The sequence below is a fragment of the Larimichthys crocea genome, chromosome XIV (genome assembly GCF_000972845.2).
Source record: "Larimichthys crocea isolate SSNF chromosome XIV, L_crocea_2.0, whole genome shotgun sequence".
In the NCBI taxonomy this organism is placed as follows: Eukaryota; Metazoa; Chordata; class Actinopteri; family Sciaenidae; genus Larimichthys; species Larimichthys crocea.
Genome location: NC_040024.1, coordinates 7,784,715 through 7,799,562, shown reverse-complemented (window position 1 = coordinate 7,799,562; position 14,848 = coordinate 7,784,715). Strand labels below are relative to the sequence as shown.

The 14,848-nt window shown below is 40.5% G+C and overlaps 3 protein-coding genes across 7 annotated transcripts in view; 1 reads left to right on the top strand and 2 right to left on the bottom strand.

The window, feature by feature from the left end:
• Positions 1-1,324: 1,324 nt before the first annotated feature.
• Positions 1,325-4,507, bottom strand: LOC104934576 (butyrophilin subfamily 1 member A1). 2 transcript variants are annotated; one of them, XM_027288092.1, is made up of 6 exons: positions 4,273-4,507; positions 4,059-4,173; positions 2,818-3,198; positions 2,396-2,470; positions 2,128-2,230; positions 1,325-2,039 (listed from the first exon to the last, which is right to left on the bottom strand). In XM_027288092.1, the coding sequence occupies exons 2-6, from the start codon at positions 4,123-4,125 to the stop codon at positions 1,970-1,972; spliced, it is 696 nt and encodes a 231-aa protein (XP_027143893.1). In that variant the 5' UTR covers positions 4,126-4,173; positions 4,273-4,507; the 3' UTR covers positions 1,325-1,969. The 2 variants fall into 2 exon arrangements, with proteins under 2 accessions (XP_027143893.1, XP_010748570.3); XM_010750268.3 differs by having other exon boundaries at positions 4,059-4,328.
• Positions 4,508-4,619: 112 nt separating this feature from the next.
• On the top strand, positions 4,620-10,166 carry LOC109138867 (low affinity immunoglobulin gamma Fc region receptor II). The gene is made up of 6 exons (XM_027288094.1): positions 4,620-6,288; positions 7,318-7,566; positions 7,954-8,202; positions 8,323-8,439; positions 9,347-9,433; positions 10,052-10,166. The coding sequence occupies exons 1-6, from the start codon at positions 6,258-6,260 to the stop codon at positions 10,102-10,104; spliced, it is 786 nt and encodes a 261-aa protein (XP_027143895.1). The 5' UTR covers positions 4,620-6,257; the 3' UTR covers positions 10,105-10,166.
• Positions 10,167-11,211: 1,045 nt separating this feature from the next.
• col4a5 (collagen, type IV, alpha 5 (Alport syndrome)) overlaps positions 11,212-14,848 on the bottom strand; it is a 38,007-nt gene continuing 34,370 nt past the window's right edge. For all 4 annotated transcript variants that reach the window (XM_027287804.1, XM_019260489.2, XM_027287805.1 and 1 more), the window contains 6 exons: positions 14,730-14,828; positions 14,414-14,626; positions 14,156-14,333; positions 13,887-14,001; positions 13,548-13,720; positions 11,212-13,101 (listed from right to left, as the gene is read on the bottom strand). In XM_027287804.1, coding sequence (XP_027143605.1) covers positions 13,020-13,101; positions 13,548-13,720; positions 13,887-14,001; positions 14,156-14,333; positions 14,414-14,626; positions 14,730-14,828 — 860 coding nt within the window. In that variant the 3' untranslated portion in view covers positions 11,212-13,019. The remainder of the gene's footprint in view (positions 13,102-13,547; positions 13,721-13,886; positions 14,002-14,155; positions 14,334-14,413; positions 14,627-14,729; positions 14,829-14,848) is intronic.

Here is a 14,848-nt window from a genome sequence, read left to right as displayed (position 1 = left end):
GTCGTTTGACCAAAGAAAGGCATAAAAGCAGCTTCCCTATCTCTGTTAGACTCATGCGCCTCAAAAATGGCCTGATGACTAGCTATAAGTAGAATGTTTTTTTCTAACTGAGCGCATAAAAATAACATGGGGAAGTTATTTAAATTCGTCCACCAACTTATTATTAATAACACATCATATTTCCAGGGAGAGTGAGTCATGGTATAAAATTAAAGTGGAATTTCCCCTTACAAGGGAACGCCAAGTTTAATTTAAAACATTTTCAGATGAATTTGAAGCACATTGTGCTTGTAAGATGGACAATAAATTAACCGATATCAAGATGATAGAAAACACAAAATGTTTAGGTGCAAATAACAGGAGGTAGTTTAATCTTTAAGAATACACAATATTAAAAAAAGAGGTGCCCTGCTCAAAGACACTGATAGCTGCTGTTAAGAGAGCAGAGAACAACTTAACCTCACTTGATATAAAATTAAATTTAGCTCCAGCTGTAAAGCTCCAGCTCAAATGCGCAAGAACACTGCAGGTGCATGCCTAAATCTGTTGATGCAAATATGTGAATTTGCCTGTGTTATCATCAACGGATGTAACAGTTTTGTGTGAATGAGTTCAAGCATTGTTAAGGACATGTCAACCGCTGCATGATCTGTCAGTGAACTACATCTAAACTGTTCAAAGCTCATTGAATATTTAGTACAACATAACTATTTGTGTCTGTAGAAGTAGACAGGGTATTCAAATGATGAATGAATGAATTCCAATGCAAAGTTCTAAAAATGGAGATGAACATCCTTCTAAAAGCTGCATCCAAAGAAATTTGGAAATCAAATTCTGATTAGGTCAAAGTGTGAGCACATCTCCTTTGCCAAGATAAGTCCAAGAAAAAAATCTTCGGTTGTGTAACACAACTCTTTTGGGATCAGGGATACAGATGCCTTGGTCCAGTTTTCTTTGGGCAACACAATGGTGCAATGGTTAGCACTGTCGCCTCAGTTGGCCGGGTCCTCTCCGGGTACTTCAGCTTCTTCCCACAGTCCAAAGACATGCAGGTAAATTAGTGACTTTTAATAAAGGGTGAATATGACCATGAATGGCTGTTTGTCTCCATATGTCAGCCCTGTGACGAACTGGTGACTGGTACTTTGTTCCTCACCCAGTGTCCACTGGGATCAGCCCAGCTGCCATTGGAACTGAATGAATAGATGGAAATACCCCAAAGAACAGGTGGTAGAGGCTATTCAGGCAGGCAGTATCCGTTTCATAATTTATCTCATGTGACATGATCCTTTGCATAGACTTGATAGGGTTTTTGGCTGTTCAAGGGAGTCAGGTCAAGAACCTGATGAGGACGACAAGCATTCAGAAGAGCTTTCCAGAGATATTTTGTGACGGTTTGATCCTGCAACCCAACTGGCACATCAGCTGCCCAGATGACTGGTCTCCGGGCTGGTCGCACATGGTCTGCACTTGTCAGTTAAAGCCAAACTCTTGGGAGCAACCCTGGTGATGACTTATCATAGAGAGATGAACATTCACTTCACGTGCAGCAGCTTTGGTTAGCATTCTTGCACGCCAATTGGAAACTTGAGTCGCATGATTCATTTGTAAACTATGCATGGTTTCATCTTCATATGTCCCAACTGTGGGTGGATTATATTAGCGATGAAGTGCTCACTAACACAGATTTTAACACATCTGTCTGAGACTTTTTATTTTGATTCATGAAAAAAAATCAGTGCAAAAAAACAATAGTGGTTACTCCTGACAATAAGTTCACATTCGGGTGTCCGTTAGCTCAGTTGGTACAGTGTCCGCCCTATATATGAGGGCTCAGTCTAGCGGCCCAGGGTTCACATTCCTGTCACTCTTCAGCTGTCTATCAAATAAAGCTTTGAAAAAAAAAAGCCCCACATTACAGATCTCTCTTTTCATCTTTGGACTCCCCAGATCCAAGTGGGTAATGCTCTCATCTCTGTTCACAACAGCTACCAATTTGCACTTGAGCAAGGCACCTAGATTGTAGGTACCCTTGTGATCTGCAGGGACAGATAAAAAGAAAATGATTAGTTGCCAACCAAAAACTCAAAATGAAGAACATAAACTGAAAAAATTAAAGTCTCCTACTTGTTTTTGGCACTCAAACGGCAGATAATGACTCCAATCACAACACCAATCACCAAGATGCAAGAAACCACAATCATGACTATACATGGACTAGAAAAACCACCTGAAAAAAAAAATCAAACAAAAATCACATGAGCTAACTGGAATGCACCAAACACACCACATTGCTAATGGTGTTTCATGTGACACAACAATGTGATATAACATCAGCGGAAAAAGTTGGGTTTGAATAGTAGAGAGTAAAGAACCCTTGATGAAGTGTGTATACCAGTATGCTTGGGAGTTGGGAGATCCCTGGGTTGCAGTGGTGTCTCTGTTGTCGAGGTATTGGTGGAGACTGGCTCTGGAAAACAGACGATTGACTCGTAAGAACTTCTAACACATTTAAAAGAGACAATAGTAGTTTGTTACAGGGCAACAGCAACGTAAGTTGTTGACAAAATGACCCACAAAGTTTTTAAGATATTCAAGGCGCTGATATAGCAACACAAGAAACTACCAGAGGACCTCCCCTCAGAAATTTCAAATGTTACAACTTTGTGCCAGTCGCCAGTCATGAGTCATTTCTTCCCACATCCTCACAAACACTTATTTTCTTTCCTTCCTGCCTCAACCCTGAACCTGCACCTGTTGATAAGCCTTCAGAATCAATAAAGCATTGTACAGAAAAACAATAACAGATGAACTCACCAACAACAAGATGAACAATTGAAAACTGCTCTGTTGAGCCCTTTAACTTTGGAATGAAACATTTGTATCTCCCTCTGTCTTCGAGTGTTACGTTCATAATCTTGAGTGATATGTTGCCGTGTATCAGGCCTTCTGTGAACAGTGCCGTCCTCTTGACGTACGATGAGATCTTCATGTCCGGGACCTCGCGGGAGTCTCTGTAAAGATGCACATATTCGACCCGGCTCAGCCGATCATTGGGGTCAGGCTTAAGATCGGGCCTCGACCACTCCACCGTATATCTCACCATGCTGATCCGAGGCTTCACATGACATGGCAGGATGACATCATCACCCTGAACTGCCATAATTGGCTCATGTGACCCAATCACCTGATAATTACCTGAAAAGATGGAGACAAAAGCAAGTTAAAGTCTGGAATCTGCTTTGCTGTTGAAACGCTGAAAGAAAACAACTGATGGAACATCTCACGATGAAGGTTGACTGGCAACAGAACAGGAAACCATTGCCTGTGAACACTGTTCATCGTTGTCCTTGCAGCTAAAACTCAACCATGCAAATAGGAAACCAGATAAGAGGTTAATTTAACTTTGATGAACTGAGGCGGAGTAGAAAACTCCCCTTTAGTCTGATGAGTCAAAATAGCTGTATGAAAATCATGAAAGCTTATCTATGGTCTAATGTCGTTTCTAGATGAGTGTTGAGAGAGGAACTGATGCAACAGACTTGTAAAGCCATGTCTGAACACATCCTATCAAAATGAATCATTTTCTTTCTTATTTTTAATAAAATATGGGTTTCAATGTCTTGTCCAACACCCAAATATCTTGTAAAAATGTAAAACCCTCAAGATATTTTTCCTTTATACTGAATCTATGACCTACAAACAAGTTAAAACTGTTCAGAGTCACTTCACTGTCAGTAACTTAAACACAGTTTATTGAAACGTATATGTTCCGACAGTCATAATCATGATAAAGTACTGAACGTCAAGAGAAATAAGCAGAGACATGTTAACTATAACATCCCATTCAACCTGAACAGCTCGTTTCTCCTGTGTAAACTGCAGATATGATTTTAAACTCAGTGTTTGCTTTGGACAGACGTCAACACGCTGATAAAACATTAATTCAAACATACATTAAACATAACATTCACTGTTCCACATGATCTGATCACTGATTAATAACTGGAAAACAAAGGATAACTCAGTTAGTTATTAAGTTACTGAGGTTCTTTTACCTTCAGCAGGTGTGAGAAGCAGCAAAAAGACGAGGGGACATGAGAGAGGGACACGGAGGACCTTCATGTCCTTAAAGGGGTCCACAAAGAAGACACAGCAGCCTTTTCCTCTTCCCTTACGAAAACAAAGGATGTATGATCTGTCTGCTGCTGTGCTGGGTGGTTTATGAGTCACTGTAGTCACAGTTTCTCCCATATGATACAGTCTGATTACCTCAAGTGGAAAATTCCCATCCTCCGTTGGTTTCCATAGAACGCTTAACAAGGCTCCACCATGGTGCTGTCCTAGAATAAAGTTTTTCAGGTGAAGATACGCGTGCAGAGTCCCTTGATTAAAAAATAAACTCCTAAAATCACTTTTCCTTGACTTGAGGTGCAGGACAGATGTGAAGGAGCTCCTGAGGACCAGAAGAACCCCGACAAGTCCCGGGCTGAGCTCTGAGTCACACGCTTCCACACTAAACTACAAAGTTCAGAAGATGGACTACAAAACACGCACGCTCTATCCCCGCCTCTCACGTTGCGCTGCGTAGAGGCGGTGGATTTTCAAAATAAAATTCCCCGTGCAAACTGCCGGTCGTAAAAAGAGACAAAAGCGAAAGTGATTAACTACAAAGCATGTCTGCACATGTAGAGGCATGTTCAGAAGAACACACACGGACAAAGTCTGCAGGGAAAAACTGCAGGTTTCACCCTTTCCTCTGCTGAAGGAGATAATAAAGGAGTGAGGAACTATTGGACCTGACTACCTGCTGGACCTGTGCATCTGGTTGTATCAGTGATCTCGGTCATATTATAAGATTACTCAGTCTTTGGATTTGATAGCATTTATAAAGTATTCAAAAGAGTCAAAGAGTAAATTTAGTTTTAATAGAATGACAAAATAATTCAATACAAATCAAAAGTGCTGATGTCATGACTCAGTTATTATTGACTTTGTGGTGATTGCTTTCTCTCAGTGAAAGAGTAAGAGTAAAGAGTAGACCCATTGTTTTCCAGGCACAAAGGTTCTATTGTATGTTGTTGTTTTACTCTGCAGCTCAGCCACAGGTATTCTGGGAAGTCCCACCTGTCTCTGCCTTTCATTTCTTTCCAGATATGAGGACCTTAATTAAATCAAAACTCAAACAAACAAAGATTTGGAACAGTCCCAGCTTTGAAACCACCTCTGCCATTGAGGTCATGCTTTCAGTGCTGTTTGTGTCTGTTGTTTGTCTGCGGGACGAATGGAAAAACCCATTTCTGTGTGACAAAATTTGCACAAGTGAAGCTAAACATGCAACGAAACAAACAACTTTTTTTGAGACGAGAATTAGGTTGGAAAAACAAAAGATGCAATAGACTGTGGTTAGGGTTAGGAGCATCTCTAGGAAATCTGTGGCATCCAACTGTGCAACCAACTTTAAACCCCTCGGTACAATGCCGACCTTTGACATTTCGGTGCTGTCACTTCCTCTGAATTTGTGCTATTCTCAGCAGTCGGCTGCAGGCTGTGCCGAGGAGAGGGTGTGCGTGTAGAAAGCTGGTCGGGTGATGTTGTTGTACTGATATCATTGTGTTATGAACAGCCTTTAAGAAAATAAATCTCCCTCTGGTTGCATTCTCTTTGCGTCATACTCAGAGAAAATGTGTCAACCACGAGAGCAAATAAAAACATAAAAATGTGATAAATATACTTCTGCTGCTGTTCCCTGATGTTAAACAGTTTTTAGGAGTTGCCCTCTTTGCTGCTTTCATGTATCAATACGTTTCTTTTACCATTAAAGGGTAATGTTTCTTGAAAAAGCCTACACATAAAGGTAATGTAAAATGTGTTTGAATAACCACGCTCAGTGTGCTTTGAACAACTACAGTGAAGACTAAATGTTTCCAAATTTATCTGACACTTGCACACATTAACTCTGAGCCTCCAACTGATGCAACAGAAATATCTGTTTCATCAACCATTCCTCATAACTTCAAGGTTATGAGTTCAACTCGACTGAAATTTCTGTGGTTCTGTCTGGTATTCAGAAGCGAATCAAAGCTTCCTATTTACATGACAAAACATCACGTTAAAGAAAGTAAAACATCTGACATTTGTGGTTTTATACTGTAAAGCCGACACACATCCTGCGCCAACGAGGTCTACACGAGTACCTGACACGAGTGTTTTCAGGGGTGTGATGCAGCCCCTCTCGATCAGTCAGCCTGAGCAGCATGGAGATCACGACACTGTGCACGATTGTCGGTGAGCATTATATGTTCGTTTATGCATTATCTGATTGTGGTTATATGAGTGTGTGTTTGTGTTGCGCATTGATAACTATGAGTGCCTTTAATGTAAGCGTCTGTTTTTAATTTAAAACTTTTTTCTTGAGAATATTTTGTGATTCGGATTTTAAGTTTTTAAATAAAGTACTGGTCTATCAGAAAATACGTTTGTACTTAATTTTAGAAAATAAAAACATTTATTTTATTAATTTAAAAAACGTTATTTTATAGTAGTTTACTCGTTATTATAATATATAACTCTAATAAAGCCTGTACTTGGTACAATAGTATTTTTAGTACTTACAAAATTTTCTGCAAATTATCTTATGAAAACCACATAATTATTATCATTATTATTACAAAGCACTAGTACTTTCTTGTCCCAATATATAATTATCTATCAACCTTTCTTGTTGACAACGTTCATTTTATGTTTTAAGAACTTTATGTCACGCTGTAGTGATTATATGTGATGCACTGAAGTTTTTGATTTTTGTTTTTTGTGAAAACAAATCCCTGGAAATGTTTTTTATGGTTTTGAACTGCGTTTCAGCAAAAGAAGCCCTGTAACAAAGGACAACAAAACCATAACACCCAACCATTTGCTCCACTTCACAACGAAATATCATCTGCATATTGTTTGACTCTGCAAATAGATGCAACCATTTAGTGATCTCGATGGTACTTCAAGCTGAAATTTGATATGTGGGCGATGTGTGAAGTTTTTATCACATCTACTACTATGAAACATTGTGCAGCTGCAAAAGTTTTGAAGCGGAAGATGGTGTTAACTTTGGGTCTGGTTTTGCTTTGCCTTGTGGTTAATGGCAAGTGCTGATTTGACATTATTCTCATGATCAACCCCGACAATGGACGTAACGATTGTTCTGCATAGAAGTTGTGGAGACCTGGGGAGCTTTGAGCTGCTTAAATCTATTCATTTATTTTTCAAATCATCTCTGTAGTAAGACAAGAAACGAACAAAATGCATTCCTGTTTCTTGCAGCGTCGCTGAGCGTCTTTCCCAGCAGAATCCAGTTCTTTCGGTATGAGTCCGTTACCCTGATCTGTGGGGAGCATGGAAACTCATCTGAATGGAGAGTTGTGAGAAACACATCCAGACATATAAACGAAGAGTGTGCCGCAACCAGGGGAAAGTGCTTCATTGATACTGTTTACCAGTCAGACAGTGGAGTGTACTGGTGTGAGTCAGGAGCTGGAGAGTGCAGCAACGCTGTCAACATCACTGTGACCGGTGGGTTTCACAAAACTATCGACCGTAGCCGTGTGCAACGGCATCTCAGATCAGAAGAAAATAGGACTGTGTCTCAATTTGTGAGAGCGGATGAAATGTCAGGGGGATGAAAAAAGTTTTATCTTCTGTACAAAATGTCATGGCAATCCATCCAAGAATTGTTGAGATATTTTTGTGGGACCCAAAGTGGTGGAACGACCCCCAGAGCCATGACGCCAATGGTAAAAATGTAAAATCCAACTAAAAACATCTAAAAGTAACAAAATACCCCTAGTTCAGCACTGAACATGTTGTATCTGTACAAAAAAACACTTTTTAATGGGTGGTTATGTGCGAAGATACCAGATAGCTTCTATTCAAACTGTTTCTGCTGGTCTGTTCGTTCAGGTGGTCATGTGGTCTTGGAGAGTCCTGTCCATCCCGTTCAGGAGGGAGAACCTGTGACTTTGCGTTGCACAAATGAAATGACTTCCTCCTCTAATCTGACAACTGAATTTTATAAAGATGACATCCTAGTTGGGAGTAGCTCTACGGGAAACATGACCATCCACAGTGTTTCCACGTCCGATGAAGGTGTCTACAAGTGTAAGATCTCCGGAGCTGGAGAATCTCCGGACAGCTGGCTGGCTGTGAGAGGTGAGACCAGCTTCAGCCATGGTGTCTTAATCTAATCTCATATGCAAATTATACAGACGAGAGCTGTTGTTGTGTTTGCATTGAGGCCATGCTGTGGTTTCTTTTTCATCTGCCGTGTAGAAGCCGGGCGTCCTGAATCTTTTCACTACCCTCTTGCACACATTCTTCTTCCTGTGGTGGGCGTCTGCCTCTCGTTCGCCTCGGTGATGCTGCTGTGCCTCTGGAGGAGTTGCAAAGGTCAGTATGTTTTCACAGAGTGACATCTTAAATGCTGTCTCAGGGTTACCTCTGGGGGAATATACCACGTATATATGTTCTACAAAACAAATGGACCCATCAGTGAGCCTCATGGTTACAGTGCACATCTTCCCTTATTACACATTTTTAATCAGTCTTGTATAGACTCTAAGGTACCACATGTGTATCAATCCACCCCTGGAAATAGTCCCCAACAAATGCACTGATTGCCCAGCAGTTTCAGTTACGTTGCCCACTTGCTCAGCTCCTGTTCTGGCATGACACTGGCTCCGCTGCTACCCTGCACAACACTCTACTGAGATAACATTGTAGTGCACAGAGCATAAAAAATAAACAGGGTGGAGAACGAAATGAGACAGTATGACGTATCTTATGGACAAATAAAAAAAATATTTTCATGAATAGCTACCACTGAACAATACCAATGGAAAAAAGACCTTTTGTTTATTTGTTTTTTCCAGACAAGATAAAGAAAGTAATGACATAAAGGCATCTATCATTAGATCATCATGACGTCTTCTAAATTCCACATGAATGTGCGAACACCTCGGCTAATAATAGTTACAAAAAAAAAAGTAAACATACCGATAACATTCATGAAATATGTTTGTTTTGTGATGACGTGTGGCTGCTGTGTGGAATGCGCGCTGGTTTCTGGTGTCACGCAAAGCGCCTTCAAAAAAATATATATAGTTTTTATCCCTCAGTTAATGATGGATATTTTTACAGCATCTCGTAAATAAACGAGTAATGAATTATGTATGGCAACATGTGTTTTTTAAATATTTACTTATTGTCTGTAAGTTAGAGAGTCCGAGTGATGCAACAGTCTGTGTCGTGTCTCTACAGTATTTTAATAAATGTTTATTGTTATTGAATTAAACAGTGAGAAATGCTGCAGGTGAAACCGACTCTGATGTGTCGTACGTCGATGTCGTCATCCCACAGGAAGTTCAGCCGAAGATGCACAGAGGTAACACACACACACACACACACACACACACACACACACACACACCAGTTGACATGGATGTACGAGACACAGTGACCTACAGACTTACAGCAGAAGGGAAATCTGCAGTTTAAGCTGTTTTGCTCTCATGGTAAAGACAGTGCCTTCCTTTATCTCTCTAACGTGTTGTGAAATGCCACATGGGATTGTTTCGGTATGTCCAGAGAGATCACGTCCTCCCTCCCAGTTTCAGTCTAAAGGGCTCTTCACAGAATATGACAGAAACTGAATATAATGTTCAATCTTAACAAGCGAGTCTTTGTTTTTTAGCTGAGCTCTGACAATGGGAGCTGATGATGCAGGTCTGTTTCCTCTTGATAAGAACAACACAGTTGTTGTCATTGACGAGTGCAGCAGTGAAAAGTAACTAACTCCATTTATTCAAGTACAAGTTTGTAAAATTTTGAGGGGTATTTCAGTTTATTGTAACTTCTACTCCACTACATCTCAGAGAGGGAAGTCAACAAACATTACATCATCACTTGATTATTGTGATTATTTATCTGTTTTCTTCATGACACTCATGCACGTAGAACTGGACTGAAGCTTTTTAATAGTCTGCATGCGTCTCTTCCTCAGAAACAGATCCTACGCCGACCATCTACTCAACCCTCCAACCATGGACCACCTGAGAGGAAACCAGTGTTTTATACTGTGTATAATTCTCTGTATTAAACAGATTTGTTATTTTTTACATTGTTTATTTTTGTTTGTCTGTTTTGTGTTCTTCTCTCTCTGTAACAAACTACTAACCAAACGAGGGTTTACGGTCTACACACAGGAAAACATTGACATAAATACACACAAACATGTTTATGAACATGAAACCTCACCAGCCTTTCACTGAGACCAAAGTATACATTTGGAATTTTTAAAAAACTAACTGAACTGAACATAACAAGAAGCACCGTGCTGGTAGTTTCCCCGTGTTTCTGATTATCTTTTATAGCTGCTTTAAACTTGTACTACTACCTCATTTTTCTTTAATAAAGTTATGACTCTCACTTCCCCAGCAACAGATAAACATGCAAATCAGTCATGACTGTAGATAAGATAGACTTCCCACAAACTGACTTTTCACAGCCACTCACACAAAGTAGACAATACACAGAATTAGAAAACATCTGCCAACACTGTAGCATCCTTGTGGTAAGTTTCTTATCATGTGAGAGTCAGATGATTATGCACATTATCTTAGTTATGTCTAACCACAGGCTAGATGACTGGGCAGCCATGTGATAAAGCGTTAACCCTCTTTCTCAGTGCATGCTTGGATTGCTTCAGCAATCACATGACACTCATCAGGATGGGACCTAAACCAAATGGTGGCCCCACCTAATATCACTCCATAACAACCAAACAGTGACTTACTTACTAACAGCTACGCTCCTAATCCTGCATAACTTTAAGCCTTAATATAATGTGAACAGGTGAGTTGTATATAAATTCACCCTCAGTACAGTTGTCATGAACGGGGAAATTAGCTACAGAGACCAAAACTGTTTTTTGTACCAGGCTGTAAACATGTTTATTTCTGCTGTGAAACATGGGGACTTATGGAGACTGACTCACTTCTGGAGCCAGCCTCAAGTGGACGTTTGAGGAACTGCAGTTTTTGGCTTAATTTCGTACACATGGATGTATTTTGTAAAGTTTGTTGTGGCGCTTGTAAAACTGATTGTATGAACGACTGTAGGAGACTCTCTTGGTGATAATCATACATTTTCAGCAGACAGAGCTTTGGACATAGTATTTATTTCAGTCTTAAAAGTTTATAACAACTTCTGGATAACATAACATGAAAAATAAACAAAAAAACAAAAGAAAAAAACAAAAAACAAATACACATTTTTTTAATCGTACCCCAGGTTGACAAAATTAGAATTCATAAAAGCAGTTTTGAAAAAATAAAAATAACAATAAAATCACAGGAAAAACATTTCTTTCCCCCCTAAAACAGTTCTTGTAGACTTACAGTACATCAGGAGTGTGTGTCCACCTGACGCGAGAGTGAGTGTCACGCGGGACTGTTAACACCTGATTTAAATGTACGCACACTTCCGCCTGCGTTTTTCAACAGGGGTCGAGTGTGAACACTTGAACCAATTTTTTGGATACAAATTCAAGCCAGCGAAAGAGGATGTGAAAGTTTTGGGGTGCAAGAACAAAAAAATGGGCCCCAAAAACTTCAGGCCCCCTTTTTTGTTTGTTTTATAGCAAAGCCCAGCACCTGGAAATGTTAAAAACACAAAACAAATATCACTGTTTTCTAGTCAAGGAGCCAAGATTTTAATTATAATCCTCTTTTTTTTTTTCTCTTGCACAAATATCTGTAACATTCCCCCAATCATTAGACTACCTAAAAGCAAATCCCCTTTTATTTCAGTTCAACATTTATTAATTCTACAAATTGAGTACAAAAAGATTTAAGCGATTGGCGTCGTTAATATCATACAAGACTGTTATGTTTTAGGGAAAATGGCTCTGTCTGTGCTCAGTAGTTAGCTTTAGTTTTCCGTTAAAATGCCTGACCTTTGTTTGTGTTTGAAAACAGCGAACAATCTCCCCACAGCCGAATAAAGTATATACCTTTTATCCTCTTTTTTCAAATATATATTTATTATATATAAAATAATGTTTCATTCATAAAAGCCTTACTTTGTACAATATCTGAGTCGATGTGTGTCAGTGAGAGACGAAGTGAATGAGTGTATGTGTGAGTGTGTGTGTGTGTGTGTGTGTGTGTGAGAGAGCTAAAAAAGAACTTGGAAAAATTGTCTTATAACAAAGAACTGGTACAGATTCAGGACCTAATACACTAAAAACAAAAGGTGTTTTACACAATATACACATTTAATTACTTACAAAAAGAAAAAAAAAAGAAGAAGGTGTAGGCTGATGGTTAGGAGGCGTGCTACAGCAGTGTTAGTGCCACCGAATGTAACGTTAAAAAAAAAAAACGACAGAAAAATGACGGAGAGAGAAGAGAGAACAAGTGTGTGAATGAAGAGCTAGTGATGAAAAATAAAAATAAAAAGGCAGCCAGTCTCACTAAGGAAAGCTCATCGTCAGTGCATCTCTCATCTTGGATGTTCCGAAGTCAAAGTGCCGATTTGGTAACCGTGGAGATCATCCACTCCTCATCAATAAGACCAAAAAAAAACAAAAATTTTGTCAAAAAAAGTGATTTTGTTTTGTTATAAGAAGAGAAACTTTTGGGAAAGAAGGGAAAAGAAATGGGAAAAAATGCACTTTTGTTTTCACACATCCATCTTGGCACACCATTTAGTGGATATTTTTCGGCTTTCATTTTGAGGTACTTCTGAGGAAAAACAAAGACTAAATGTAAGATTTAGTTTTTTTTTCTTTTTTTTTGTCTTTTTTTTTTTTTTAAAAGCTGTGTTGCACAGTAGCACCATTGTTTTAGTTTTTCCCGGAAGACAATGCACCATTGGAATTCCACCTCGTCGCCACAAGGGCCTATTTACTTGTCTTCCCCCCCCGTCATCCAATCATCTCTTGTTATCGATCAGGCTTTCGAGTGCCGTTACGTCTTCTTCATGCAGACCACGCAACGGCTAACGCGCGTCCGTAGGTTACCCGCCTTGAGAGTCTCTGACTGGGGCTTCCTGTAAGTGGCAAAGGGTAAAGATGGTTAAGAAAGTCGTGGAGACATGAAGTCACAAGAAAAAGACAGAAATCGCTAAATAAATTGCATTTCCTTGTAAATGTATGTCTGTCCCTGAAAACATTTGAAAGCCAATTTTAGCACAGCACTTTACTTTCCGTGTGTTCTTTGGTTTCACGGTTCGTCAGTATCAATCAGCAGCACAACAGGAGGTTTAAATACTTTATCATTGCACATTGTGTGTCTTTGGACCCATGGTTCAGGTATGCAAACCTTGTCTGCATTGATGTCACATTTTTAGTGTATCTTCTTAACTTAGTCGACAACACTGTAAGTAATCAGTTTAGGCTTCTTGCTCATGAGCTTCTTGTTGCTGTTGCAGACACCTACCCTGGTAACATCATGCAACAGCTTTTCTAATCACTAAATCATATAATTCATCCATACCTGAACATCTCACTGGGTTCTACAGTAGCCAGCCAGAAGCTGTAGGAGTTGCCGTAGTAGTTACATGTCCCTCTGCCGTGGCACTCTATGAAGGGAGCACTGCGGAACTCCTCCAGGCAGGAGCCAGGGGAGGCCAGAGCCTGACCGGAGCCTTCTGAACCTGCACTGGTGTGCTGAGGGACGAAAGGGAAAGACTGGTTATGCTTTGCACGACTGTCAAATACCATATAGTAAATATATTAAAGCATCAGAAATGCATCAGTGTAGAAAGTCAGAAAGATAAAGTGACACTGGAGACAAACATGGTGCATAACCTCACAGAATGTGTTAACGTCCTACCATCATGAAGGAGTATCCGATCCACAGAGTGTCCCAAGTCCCAGGGCAAGTAGGAATCTGGATGGTCTGACTGTGGACTGCGATCACCATGGCTGGAGCTTCACAAACTGAACACCTAGACACGTAGAAATGTAAAACTAAACACAGTGCATCTTGCAGGTCTACACCATACTTCTAATATTATTTACAGACGCAACAATCCTCCCCATGACCAAGTACTGGCAGAAAACTTGAGCAGATCCCAGCTCATGGTAGGCGGTCATCCTTACCTGCTGATGTAAGGCTTGATGCTCTCTCCAGTGATGGGGGCCATGGACATGGGCATGGGCTCAGGTGTAGACAACCAGTAGGAGTAGTCGTTACGGGAGGCAAAGTTGCAAACGTTGTTGATGTTGCAGAACATGAAGGGCATGGTGCTGAACCTGCGCAGGCAGCTGCCGGCCGAGCCTGGAACAGAGGACAAAGGAGGTCAAATGTTGGATGCAAATTTCAGATAAAATATAGGCTTAATAAAAAATCCTTCATACCAAGGTCCTGTCCGTGGGCCCTCTCGTTGCCCTGGACATACAGCAGGGAGTAACCGTCGTAGATGAGGTTAGTTCCTTCGGGACAGAAAGGCACATCCTGACCCTGGCTGTGTCGGGTGATGAGGAAGCCATGGGCTGCAGACACGGATCCTGGAAGACCAGGAGGACCCTGTGGACCATCTGAGCCAGGAGGACCAGGGTAGCCACGCTGACCTAAGATCAGAAGAAAGGCATATGTTAGAGATTGGATCGAAATCAGCCTCATGTCATCACTCGTCACCACATCGTCAAAAATCATTGCTTATGATTCACTCACCAGGCTGACCAGCAGGTCCGTTGTCTCCCTTTCTGCCAGGTGGGCCACTGAAGCCTGGAGGACCCTCTGGTCCAGGTTCTCCAGGGGTACCAGGTAGACCTTAGGGCAGAAAGAGAGAA